At 40.4% G+C, this 12,684-nt stretch overlaps 2 protein-coding genes across 3 annotated transcripts in view; one reads left to right on the top strand and one right to left on the bottom strand.

Moving 5' to 3' along the window:
* The first annotated feature begins 1,342 nt into the window (after positions 1 to 1,342).
* rgs2 (regulator of G protein signaling 2) lies at positions 1,343 to 3,485 on the top strand. Its single transcript, XM_005747357.1, has 5 exons — positions 1,343 to 1,466; positions 1,581 to 1,658; positions 2,033 to 2,094; positions 2,294 to 2,460; positions 2,604 to 3,485. Exons 1-5 carry the CDS (start codon positions 1,375 to 1,377, stop codon positions 2,796 to 2,798), a joined length of 594 nt encoding a protein of 197 aa, XP_005747414.1. The 5' UTR covers positions 1,343 to 1,374; the 3' UTR covers positions 2,799 to 3,485.
* A 4,788-nt stretch (positions 3,486 to 8,273) lies between these two features.
* Positions 8,274 to 12,684, bottom strand: part of uchl5 (ubiquitin carboxyl-terminal hydrolase L5) — a 12,004-nt gene continuing 7,593 nt past the window's right edge. For both annotated transcript variants that reach the window (XM_005747355.1, XM_005747356.1), the window contains exons 9-11: positions 9,496 to 9,609; positions 9,259 to 9,357; positions 8,274 to 8,632 (exon numbers count right to left, since the gene is read on the bottom strand). In XM_005747355.1, coding sequence (XP_005747412.1) covers positions 8,588 to 8,632; positions 9,259 to 9,357; positions 9,496 to 9,609 — 258 coding nt within the window. In that variant the 3' untranslated portion in view covers positions 8,274 to 8,587. The remainder of the gene's footprint in view (positions 8,633 to 9,258; positions 9,358 to 9,495; positions 9,610 to 12,684) is intronic.

Below are 12,684 nucleotides of genomic sequence, written 5' to 3'. Positions count from 1 at the left end.
TATATATATGTCACCCAGAGCCTCACGGATGTCATTTTTTTCTTACTGAGCAACAGTTCTAAAGAGTCTGTTTAGTTTTTCCAGTAAACAAGCCTGTGTCTTGCTAGTCAAATCAGCATGCCATTCGTGTGTGTGGGCTCATGGTGGCTGTATCCATGTTTTATATAAAATCTAATCGAGTATCAGTGGAATACTCCAGACAGGAAACTCAGCGTGATCAGTATCAGATACCTCAGTCATACTTTGTAATCTCGTGTCTGATCAGTCACCAGCATTATTCTTTGGTATTCATAGTGGTGCCTGAGAAAGCTTTGATAAGTTGAATCTCTCGCAGGTGACTGCTGATACCTTCGTGCTAACATAATTGGGCTGGAGTGCTACTCAGATCTCTGCCTCTGGTGTTGAAAGTTTTTGGCTGTCTTCGCTTTAATAAAATCTCATGTTTGAGCATGTGTTTGGTGAAGGCGGATCAGTTCTTTAGCAGCACTGCAGCTCAGATCCCTCTGAGAGCTCCCTCAAAAGGCACGGCCTTATCCACTAAATCTCGCCTCCATAACCTTCTGCTATAAATGGTCAGTTCCTTAACTACTGTGTTTCTAACTGACTAAAACACACTTCAAGTAAAGCAGGTAGTACTCCCCTCTAGATAAGGTTATGCTTTAAAAACAAGTAAACCTTTTTTGAGCTTTATAACAATACTGGAGGTAACCACCTAAAGTTTACTGGTGGACTCAATTAAAGCTTTTTTTATTAGGATAAAATGTGAGGAATGAAAACATTGTTCCTACATTTTTACCTAAAGAGGTAAGAGGATATTACATCATCACGTTTGTTCCAACTTGCCCATATCTAACATGCCATCAAGACAGGAGTCAGGATGCGAAGTGACTGATCCACACCCTCTATGAGTAATTAATTAAACATCAACACAGAAGGTAGCAACGAATCACCTGTTTCATCTATTCATTTCAAATATATTTTGTTTTCAACTCACCAATTACAGTCTTAAAGATATTGTGATTGTGTCTGGCTATAAACACAGGGGGGAAGAAGAAAAAGAAGAGAAAAGTTCCATTACTCTCCCAACACAACTTTATTTTAAGAACAGGGGCACTGAGTGTGCTATATACGTCACGTCTTGACCTTACTCTTAAAAATGGAAGCCCGCAGGCAACTCAGGGAGGGAATATTTATGCAGCGACAGCCTATCGTTGCTTCGGGCTGAGAGTCACAGCGGGGCGAGCTGCTGTTTACTCAGGGAGAGCCAATCACATTACAGACCCGCCGTTCTAGTTCCGCCTTGCTGCGACGCATGATTCTGAGCTATAAAGTTGCCAGACAAGTCAAGAGGGAGAAGGAGAGGAGGACTGAACAATGAGAGAGAACCTTGCTAGTGTGTCATCCCCAAACATGGCATTTACGGACTGCATGAAACCAACAGAGCTGGCCGCAGACAAGGGGATCAAGTAAGTTGATGCAGTCTTTAATGAGCACGTTCCTGGTCACTATGTCCTTGTAAAAGAATTGCACATCTTTAAAAGCAGATGAGTGAACTCTTTTTTAAATTTTCTTTTATAAAGAAAGAAAAACTGGAGGAACAGAATACGACTTCTCCTGAAGACAAATTCTACACAGCGTGTGAAAAACAGACTCTGCCGGTAAGCCCTGTTTGTTTTACAAGTTGTTTTAAAATGATTTCTGTGGATTTAATGTCTCAAATTTCAGGTGTTCAGTTAATTTGCATTTTATGTAAATTAAGATTTGGCATATTTTTCACTTGTGCATATAAGTGAGAACTGTACATGGCTCATATAAGTCCTTAAATTCTTAATGGAAAAGATATGAGAGCATCAAATGGCTGTAAAATAATTCATCAAACAGTTTGCAAAACAATCATGCAACACGATCATGCAATATGATCATGCAATATGACTCAACTTTGATAAGCAATTCTTTACAGTGACACTTCACTAACGTAGTAGTTAGCGCTACTATAATTATCTCTTACGTGAGCTGCGTTCTTTACCCTCAGGCCAAGCGTAGATGACGTGAACCAATGGGCGCAGTCGCTTGACAAGCTGCTCAGTCATAAATGTAAGTATCATTCACGCTTCTATTGGCACATTGAGTCACTAAGGTTACACGGTTACTGTGAGCCGAATGAAATCTTTTTATAGTCATCAGTAAAACAAAGCTGCCACTCCTTTCACCTACATGAATGGGCAAAGAGCCAGTAGGTGTGACGGAAGTAGTTTTCTAATCTTTCTCTTCTCCCTCTCTATCTCTCACGCAGATGGGAAAATTGCATTTTGTATCTTTCTGAGGTCCGAATTTTGCGATGAGAACATTGAGTTTTGGTCAGCCTGCGAGGAGTTCAAAAAGATCAAGTCACGGAAGGAAATGGTGTCCAAGGCAAACCGCATTTACGAGGAGTTCATTAAAAGTGAAGCGCCAAAGGAGGTAACGGCTAACAGATGGCTTCGGATTTGTTTGTTCTTTTTAAGCTGATTTTAATCAGAATTCACGCACTTTTAATAATAAAGATATTCTTTGTTAAAATGAAGGTCAAAGGCTCATTCTGGATGTTTTGTCTTTGGTCACAGGTCAACTTGGATTTCCACACCAAAAATGCCATCGCACAGAGTCTCCACAAGCCCACTGCAACTAGCTTCCTGGTAGCTCAGAGGAAAATCTACAACCTGATGGAAAACAACTCTTACCCCAGGTTTATCAGCTCTGACCTCTACAACGAACTGTATGCAGCTGCAGCAAGAGAGGACATGGACGTTGAGTCCTAGCATAACTAGACACCCACTTGTGGAGTCATTTGCTTACCCCTGTGACTGTAAATAGACTGTCCACCGTGTTCATTCCAGGCGCTACCTCGGTATAATACAGCTGAATGCAAATTCGTAGCATAAACATTAACGGGCGAGTGTGGAAAATGCAAAGTGCTGTCAAGAGCTCTCAACGAGGAAGCGGGAATGATTTGGCCAGATCCTGTATGTCACTGCAGACAGTGCACAGACTGTCTCAAGCAGATGGGACTAATGCTAAGCTTTTATCACTGAGCCATTACCTGAACCTTCTTTTCAATACCAATAGACATTTTGATCAATGATGCAGATCTAGTTCCACTGCATTCAAAGTCAAAACACTTGCCTGCATCTCTTGCCTTACATCAAACCAAACACAGTGACAGGAAGTGTTTTCTGTCACAATATCCATTTGAAGGCTTTGTATGGTCAAACACACCTCGCGTGTACCTCTATGTTTTCATTTCTCTGCTGGTTGCAGCAGTTTACATTAAAACAAAATTACAATTGTAATTTATATGACACAGTTTCATCTAATGCCTATGTTTGGCCTGAAATTACTGTGATACTGTAAGATACTGTAAATATGTGATGTTGCACTATGTGTTTAATGTGAATTTAAGCATTGAGCAGCTGGACTGTTTGGTTATTAAAATGTTTTCTTCAACACTGAAATGTTCTGGATGTGTTTGTTTACCAGTTTAATGCACAAAATATGTAGCACTGAAGAATGCACGAGTTGTCTGAAAAAGTAGTACGTCAGCAAAAAGGGATTTAAGGTAGCTCCCTAGATGGATCCTCTTTTAGCAGACTACTCGGAAATGTAAAATCTACATTACTGCTAGAGTGAGTTTTTCTTAACTCACTTCAACAGTAAATTTTAAAATAATGAATTAAAAAAAGAAAAAAGCTAGCTGACGTAAATAAACTAGCTGAGGCTAGCTTGTGCCCAAGCTAACTTTTTGGGGTAACTGGGGCCTGTAAGAAAAACTCAAACATAGTCGACATCTTTTCAAGGTACAAAGCTAATATGTGCGAAGTGTTTAGTGTACCGTTGCTTTAAACCACACTACAGAATAAATATAGTCAAATATAGTTTGTCTGAGTTTGCATACTTACAACTGAATGTACTACGCTATGTACATTAAAGCATAGGTACTCGTTTTGCAAAGTGTTGACAGAGTACTTTTGGCTCAGACTCAACACCCAATGTCAAATGTTTCAAACAGGAAAGACTTCACGGAAATAATGACTGCCTTTGTCACGCCAGCTCTTTTTATGCAGCATTTGCAGAGTTCATGACAGAACACATTATCATGTACATATAACACATATAATACTAAATTCTTCTACTCTAAGGTGATATTTTCATATACTTGAACACCTGTGCCTAAAAATACTGTTGTTAGCTAGCTAGCTAACACCAGCAGTATTGAAATCACATTTGCTGGTGGTTTTTTACTTTCTGCCATGTTACCTAATATACTAATACAATAAGTTAGTTTCTAGTCTTTAAACTCAAATTTTGGTCTCCACCAGGCCTCAAGGGAAATACGTCCTTAGCTGTTCTATATTTTCTTTCCATACATTTTCTACATACGAGTTATGTTTCCCAGTTCCTGCAGCATGTCGAGGTTGTGCACAGTAATGCGAGCTCGAGGAAAGTGTTACATTCAAAATACAAATGAACGTATGTGGAAATGCTGAAAAAATACGTACAAATACAAAGTTTTAGAGGACCTTTAAAATCCCAAATTCTTTGTTTAAAATAGAAATAACAAATGATTACTGAGATAAATGCCTCGCAATGTTTAACAGAGCAGTCAGACTTATTAGATAACGTGCAGCATGTTCAGTTGCCCAACAACAACATTCCTCGTCTTTTCTGGAACATTGCATTCCTTTTTGTACAGTTGAGTTCGCACACTGTAACAGTAACCCCTTATGTTTAAATTTCTAAGTGTAGGAGAAGAGGGCCACCTGACTGACAGGGAGAGTCCCCTTCTGTGAACTCACAGTGGTGGCTGACAGTGGCCAGACACCCAGACCTTCCCTTCTGCTCTCTCTGTCAGATGTCTGCCCTGCTGTCGTGACAAGACGGAATCATCTTTTAAAGCGGCTGCTCTCCAGAACCATATGTTCTGCTGTTCTCTGTGATGTGAGCACCATCAGCCAGCGATTTTATACCAGTGCGTTTAACTCTGCTCTTTCTTTGTTTTTGTGCTGGATTCATGTTCCCATAAAACTGCAGGACATCTATGGGGTGAGGGATGTTTAGGATATGGAGTCTCCAAAGATGTTTGATACACCAGTAATTTAGGTGAAACTTTCTTCTAGTCACGTCATATTTATTTGTTTGATCCTTTCATTTATACCTGGAAACCTTTCATGCTTCTATGTATGTTTTATTCAACTGATTCAACTGGGTGGGCAGGTGCTTCTCCAACAGCATCACCATCAACACAGGAGCACCTCAGGGATGTGTCCTCTCGCCACTGCTCTACTCCCTCTACACTTCAGACTGTGTGGCCACCCACGGCTCCAACACCATTGTGAAGTTTGCTGACGACACAGTGGTGTTGGGTGCCATCTCCAACAATGAGGCGGCCTACATGGATGAAGTGAAGAATCTGGCATTGTGGTGCCAGGACAACCACCTCCAGCTGAACGTCAGCAAGACCAAGGAGCTGGTGGTGGACTTCAGAAGGGGTCAGCACAGAGACTACAAGCCCATCATCATCAATGGAGCTCCAGTGGAGAGGGTGCAGTCCTTCAAGTATCTTGGTGTCCACATCTCCTCAGACCTGACATGGGCTGCCCACCTTCAGGTCCAGACCAAAAAGGCTAGGCAGCGCCTGTATCACCTACGACAACTGAGGAAGTTCAGGGTCTCTCCAAAGATCCTCAGGATTTTCTATACAGGCGCTGTGAAGAGCATCCTCACACAGAACATGACATCGTGGTTTGGGAACAGCTGTGTGAAGGACCAAAAAGCTCTCCAGAGAGTGATCCGTACAGCAGAACGCTGCTGCAGGATTGCTCTCCCCCCGCTTCAGGACACCTACACCAGGAGATGCCGGACTAGAGCAGCGCAGATACTGAAGGACCCGTCCCATCCTGGCAACAAACTGTTCCAACTTCTGCAATCTGGTAGAAGGTTCCGCATCTTCCGGGCAAGGACAGAGAGACTCAAGAGGAGCTTCTATCCCCAAGCCATCCGTGCCCTAAACACACACACTCACCCGCTCACATCATCTATAATCTTCCAGACACTAAACCAAGGCACAATGTACATTTCAATTCCTTTAACTTTAAATATGTTTATATTGTCTATCCTGTAAAATAGTCAGATGTCTATTCATATTAATGTACAGAATTCACCTGCTTGCTGCTTCTACTGCACATTCACCCAGTGTATATACTATATGTATGTATATATATATATATATATATATATAATGTTCTTCCTCTACACCCCCCCTCCAATTTTTGCACATGTCGAGGAGCGTGTCAGGCTACATTTCACTGTGTGTTTGTTTTTTCACTGAGGTACTTTGAAACCAGCCAGTATGTCGTAGTGACTGGACATGTCTGAAACACCTTGCCTAAGGCGTGTCTACTCAAATCCCCTGGTTCCTTTCAACGTGGAGTAGCAACTCTACCCCAAGTCCGTCCCAAGTGACTTATCTTATTTCTAAGGGCATGTCCCGACACCCTCCGGAAGAAGCCCATTTCCGCCTCTGGCATCTGTGACTGTTTTCTGTTGGTGACTTTCTACAGTTCCTGCCCACATACGTGAGGGTAGAAACACAAATTTACAGTAAATAGCTTTAATTTCAATGCTTGGCTTTCATTTTTAGCTCTCTTCACCACAACAGATGAAAGCTGCTTTCTTTCACTTGGTTGGAAGAGTGAGCTGAAGGTTAATGCTCAATGAAAACAAATAAACCCCCCAAAACAAAGTAAACTAATGCTTTGTGTTTAGCCCATAGATACCTCTCCAAAGCACTGCTAGACTTTTTATACAGTTTGCACATCTAGTTGTCAAAGGAGAAAAGACATCTAGAAGAAGTATTTCTTCCAGAGTGTCTATTTGCCCCCCAAAGATTTATCATGAAAACCTATGAATCTTCCTAATCTTAGTCAACAAACAATGCCAAACATTCGATGGTTCCTGTTTCTCAATGCTTGTGCGTCACTGTGAAATCGAGTTCTTTTGGGTTTTGAAATGCTGGCTGAACAAAAAGAAAGCAACCGAGAAATTTAACAGTAAGGGAATACAAAAAAGTGAATTGTGTCCTAGTGCTGATGTTATTCTGCCACACATTTTCTCCATGTCTGATTATGGAACCGTCATCGCTTCAGGCCTCTGAAGACCTTTGAGGAATCATATGTGATAATGAGCTGTGCAAATAAACTTGCCTTGACCTTTAAAGTAGACTTACCCAGCACACATTCCATTACGTAGATGCCTGGCTATTTTTAGAATCTTAATTCTTTTATCTAACATCTGCATCCATCTACCACATCATCACACTCATTTTTGTGACAACAGCCAAATAAAGGATACAATAGGCGTGAAAAAAACAATGGCAATTGGTGTACACAACAGCAGATAGTGCAAAAAAAAAGCACAGGGTGTTGGTATTCACAAACGCAAAACTGGTATGTCATCATAGTGAACACCTTTGCTGATCCACATGGCTTGATGCAAGAAAATAAAACTGTCTTTGCCTCTCTCTCTCTAAACTGGTAGTAAAACCTGTGGGTTCTCATTTGTTGCTATGGACGATCATGGCAACAGACTACTGGGATCAGATCCAAGGAGTACTCAAAAGGTGTGTAAATATTGGATCCAAATTTAGAAACGGGCCACGTCCTACTTTGGTCAGCACTCTGCATATGCGTCAGTCTGCACAGGCCTTTAGACGCACACACTGTTCGAGCGCAGCCAATTTCTGTACACCGCCGTCTCGAATTTGATTTACTTGACAAATTAAGAGAAGATCCTTTGCCTTCAGTGTTAAAAAACATCAAAACACTGCAATGGGAATGTATCCAAAAGCCACACAGACGTCATTAAATTTCCAGTCCATTGTTGATGATGCACTTATAAGGACCTGGCGGCTTGATTGTGTCCTCCCATCAGGTTCAGCTCTAAAACAAAGATCTGAATGTCTGATTGCTTAAGTAGGAGCTCTTTTAGAAAAACAGCTGTAGTACGAGTGTGCCACTATGTTAATTAAATAACAAAGCCTGGAAAAAAATAGTCTTGATACACGGCCTTCAAGAAGTACAGTAAATACATGCCCTGCTATTTCAACGCTACACCACCAGATGGAGCCAAAGATCCACTAGTAGAAATTTAGCTACACAGCACTGATGGGTAAACTATCTGCAGACATCTAAACATCAGGGGAACGCATAATACAGGTCCATAAAAGCAAGCAGTCCGCAAACATCTAGACATTTTTATTATGAAAATAAGACAGAACATCATTTGATAACAGCTTTCCTTCGAGCATGCATTAGAGCTGATGGACACATGATTTTTCTTTTTTTCCTTGCCAGACAGTCTTTTGGCTACACCCGAAGGGCAGTCCTGGATGGTTTAATGGGTTGCCATGGTGAGAGTGTGCTGCAGACCATCTTCGGTCATTAATACATATGTGACAGGTACAGTGTGTGTGTGTGTGTGTGGGGGGGGGGGGGGGTGACTGTAGGGTTCAGGATGGACGTGTGTGTGTGTATAAATCATAGTGTGCTCTTGTTCACTTGGCCTCCTGGGCTTTTTTGGCACTCTGTTTCTCTTTCGCCTGGGGAAACAAACCCAGAGACATTTTTATTAATAGCAACGGAGGACCTTCTCATTTCACATGTAATTTCTTTGTATAATTCCTCTGGTTATTTCCCATTAAACTATCATAGTCACAACAATTAAACTCATATGCTCTAGTTACAAATAGATTAATAAACACATTTATTTTCTGTTTTTGTTGTCCAGTTGGAATCAATTAATGAAATGAAAAGTTATTTCCCATGAAAAGGTCCTGTATTAATAAACAGAAATTACTTCACTCAAAGACAGCGCCTATTTTTCAAATCAAGTTTGCCCCCTAGTGGACACAAAAGCCAATTACAGTCTGGCTTTCCACACATTTTCACTAATCAGCGTGTTCTTAAAGAAATGCCCTCACCAAAATCTCAAAAGGGAATTCTTAATTCACAGAGACCCTTCACATTAAGAAAAGGTATTTCATTATCACTCCTCCAATGCTCATAAAAGCTACCTGCTGGCAGCACTCGGCTTATTAATTAAAATAATGTGCTTGTTAAAAGAACAATGTTTTAAAATGTCAAAGTACTCGAGTCTTCTGAGAACACTCGCCTGCTCAAAGTAAACAGGGCTGTGGAAAGCTGGAGAAAGTGGGGGGGGAATTACCTTCTCCACCAAAGGTATTAACTGCTGGTACTCTGCCAGCGTCTTCAACAGCTCCATGATGAAAGGAAGGTAGTTGTGCTTTCGTCGAATATTTTCAATCTGTAAGAAAGAAAAATAATAATAAAAAATCCGCATCCACCAATCTTTCTGGAAGGAGAATTACTTCTTCATGGACCGGCTTTCTGTAAGACACGTCACATGCAACATTATGAAATTATTACTGAAGAAGAGACCCACCTTATATCTTTTTAGTTTCTGATTTTCTTCTTCAATAAGGAGCTGGTACTTGGCAATCTCTGACTGGATGGAGCTGAGGAACGTGCTGCTCTGGTCTGTGTCCATTGGTTCATCCTGGAAACAGAAGGCGGGAGAAGGTTTCCGTCCACTCACTGAATACTTGCACTCAGAACAAACGGTGATGATAAGTAGATGAAACGCACGCAGCAGCTAAACCTCTGCAAACGGCTTTAATCACCAAGATATGGAAAAATAACACAGGCAACGATTTTATTAGTCTTAACAGAAGCAAGACACTAGATAATGAGCTGCAGTGAACAATATGTTTAGTCATTTTTACATTCTTCCACCCATCATTGAGAAAACTTTTGTGAATGTTAGGTGTGGTTAGTTACAGCAACATCCCATAACAGTGCACAGGACCATGGCAACGGCCTAAAGCTTTCAATCAGAGAGAGGCCAGCTTTCTTTCATCACTCTCTTAAGACACCTGCTCTTCTCTGGCAGGCCCCACTTTGAAACCCCAAATAAAAAGAGCTCAAACCTACGCCCTGCTATTCTGATCAGTCAGCAGGACCAGCCTGAACTAGGGCTGTTCATATAACGATATATATCGGATGACGATATAAAAACGTCTATCGTTTCATTTTACGCTATCGTTTGTTTTGTGGTGTCGCAAAATAAACTGTTTACAGCAATATATTTTTCATTGTTTTGATGGTCACTGTAGTGGCTATATTAATTTCTTAAAGTTCTCTCTTTCTCTTATATTTAATATAACCACACTACAGACAGACAAGTGCCTGTTTTTCTGAGTTGTCGTTAGCAACAACGATGGTAAAACCATCATCGCGTGTCCGCTTGTTTGTTTTCCACATAAACCTTTCACAATAAAGCTCAAGATCCTGTTGAGACTTTTCAAAATAAACTGAATCACGTGAAAGAGTTTGCAGAATGTTTACGGATGAGAAGCATAAAATAGCCGTCAGGTGCTAAAAAAATAAACCTTAGACTCAAACGTTAGAACAGGCTTTTCCCCGCAGCACACTGTGTAATAAATACTCGAAGAAAACGGCGGCCTTTACAACTTATGTCTAAAAATGTATCGTTTCATGCATCGGTTAAAACACTCGACTCCAGGTACACGACGCCCAGCTGGAAACACTTCACGCACGTCGAGCTGCCCGAGATTCACAGAATTTACAGAAAATGTTAAATTTTTGTGATTTATATCGTTATCGGGATGATAGGATTCTTATATCGGGATTTTGGTCATATCCCACAGCCCTAGCCTGAACTGTATTTAAATAAAGGTCAGCTAAACAGCAACAAACAGGCCGCTTTCTAACAGCGCAAAAGGTGCCAAGTTGTATTTGTTCCAACTCTTTCATTTTCATTTGAAGTTCAAAGATTCTCTCTCTTAAAAAGGGGGGAGCGAGGACTTAAAATCCTTAACCCTTTACAAATCACAGATTTTGTGAAACTTCCAATCATTAACTGAATGTGAACAGATAAATAAATGTCAGGCAATTTGCTGATAAGCTGATATCCATGTTTGGCTCATGTATCTGTGCAGCCCCTTTCATATACATGAAATCCCATTGATTTCATCAATATGAAATCTTTCACTCATGTCAGGTCATGTAAACTCAATATTTTATCTAATATACGTTATCAAGCAGTGGAATAAGGTTTGACATTTCAACCAGTGTCAGAGCGTAAAGATCAGCCGTAGACAGTCTTAAACTCCTTTTCTGAAACAAGTTCCTACAAATGTTTGCCTTCAAAAGCTTTAAGAAAATAAATTTCTGTGCAGAGAGACTAAAAAAAGGAACTGTCTCACTATTAAACAGAAGGAATGAGAAAAGGCCAGTTATGTTCAGCAGAGTATCCATTACTGTAAGATGATATGCAGTTCTTGTGTTGTTTGAAAAGTTGGGTTAACTTTTAGTTTTTACTCGTGTAAGCCAGCAGCCGATGTAAAACTTTTCCACGCTTGTCTTTTTGATGCAATCTCTGATCCTGAACCAATGAGCATAAATACTGACAGCTAAAAGGAGTCTTGAACCACAGCCAGAGCCACATGGTGCTCTCTGCTCATCTTCAGTGGCTCACTGTGGTTTTGAATTAATAATGGGGGGCAAAGAAAAAAAAATAGATGAATATGAAAATGAACAGTGGGCATTTCATTTTTATTCATCATTGATGATGACTGATGTCAAGCTTATATAGATACAAAAGTGAATGTTTGCATCACCTGCCTTATCGTCTCAACTTTCCTGAACCTCGACAGTGGTGGGGAGCACAGCTGTATACACATAAATGGCAAAAAGCTCCGTTCCCCAAGCTTTGGGCTCCACATCCAAAAAAGGAAAAAGTGACACAGAAGAAGGGAGAACTTAGCAGTGAACGGAGAGATCCGCAGCCGGACTTTAGCCTAAATTTAATTCAGAGCGGCTTGCTTCTTTTCCTTTTACCATTTTAAAAAGCTGTTAGGCTGTCGTTATGTACTAATACATAGATGAGCCTCAAAGTGGCCCGCAGAGCTTCTGTTTCACAGTAAGCCTAACAGGGTTGTTTCTCCCCCTCTACAGCCGTTCTGCTTGTATATTCATTCAAAAGGTAAAACGTTTTCAGTACTTCAGTCCCATCATTTCAGCACTGATTTAAGGTGTGCGTTGGGGGTCCCTGGTGGGACATGATGGTACTGCAGGTCGGCCACAGTAATAACAGAAATTCAGTTTGAAATTAATCACAAGTATGTACAGTTACAAATTTATCTCAATTTATTTGTTCATATAAAAAGTGAGTTTTTTAAACATGTAGCTTTTCCACCGAGGCGGAGCAACAAAAGTCTGTTTCCTGTTTGAGAAGACTGAGAATTTACGTTTGTTTCACAGGTAGTTGCTAGCCCATACAAACGTTTGGACATCTATACAACGTTCCCGCATTAAGAATATAAATGGGTATGGGATATTGTATTTGTTTTAAATGTTATATACTTATGTGGTATGTGTATTTTGACTATCTTTGCCATGAAGCCAGGTCTCTCTTGAAAATGAGATTTTTAATCTCAATGACATTTTTTACCTGTATAAATAAAGGACTAATAATAATAATAATAATAATAATAATAATAATAATAATAATAATAAAGTATACCCTGCTATGAATGTTTTGTAGTTCAAG

The sequence above is a fragment of the Pundamilia nyererei genome, unplaced genomic scaffold, assembly GCF_000239375.1.
Source record: "Pundamilia nyererei isolate P.nyererei 1_Seehausen unplaced genomic scaffold, PunNye1.0 scaffold00195, whole genome shotgun sequence".
NCBI classification, from domain to species: domain Eukaryota; kingdom Metazoa; phylum Chordata; class Actinopteri; order Cichliformes; family Cichlidae; genus Pundamilia; species Pundamilia nyererei.
The sequence above is the reverse complement of the archived record's forward strand: the minus strand, read 5'-3'. Positions and strand labels throughout refer to the sequence as shown.

Coding starts and splice junctions, on each gene's coding strand:
- rgs2 (XM_005747357.1), top strand. CDS start 1,375: ATGAGAGAGAACCTTGCTAGTGTGTCATCCCCAAACATGGCATTTACG. Junction 1,659..2,032: donor GTGAAAAACAGACTCTGCCG/GTAAGCCCTGTT, acceptor CTTTACCCTCAG/GCCAAGCGTAGATGACGTGA. Junction 2,461..2,603: donor AAAGTGAAGCGCCAAAGGAG/GTAACGGCTAAC, acceptor CTTTGGTCACAG/GTCAACTTGGATTTCCACAC.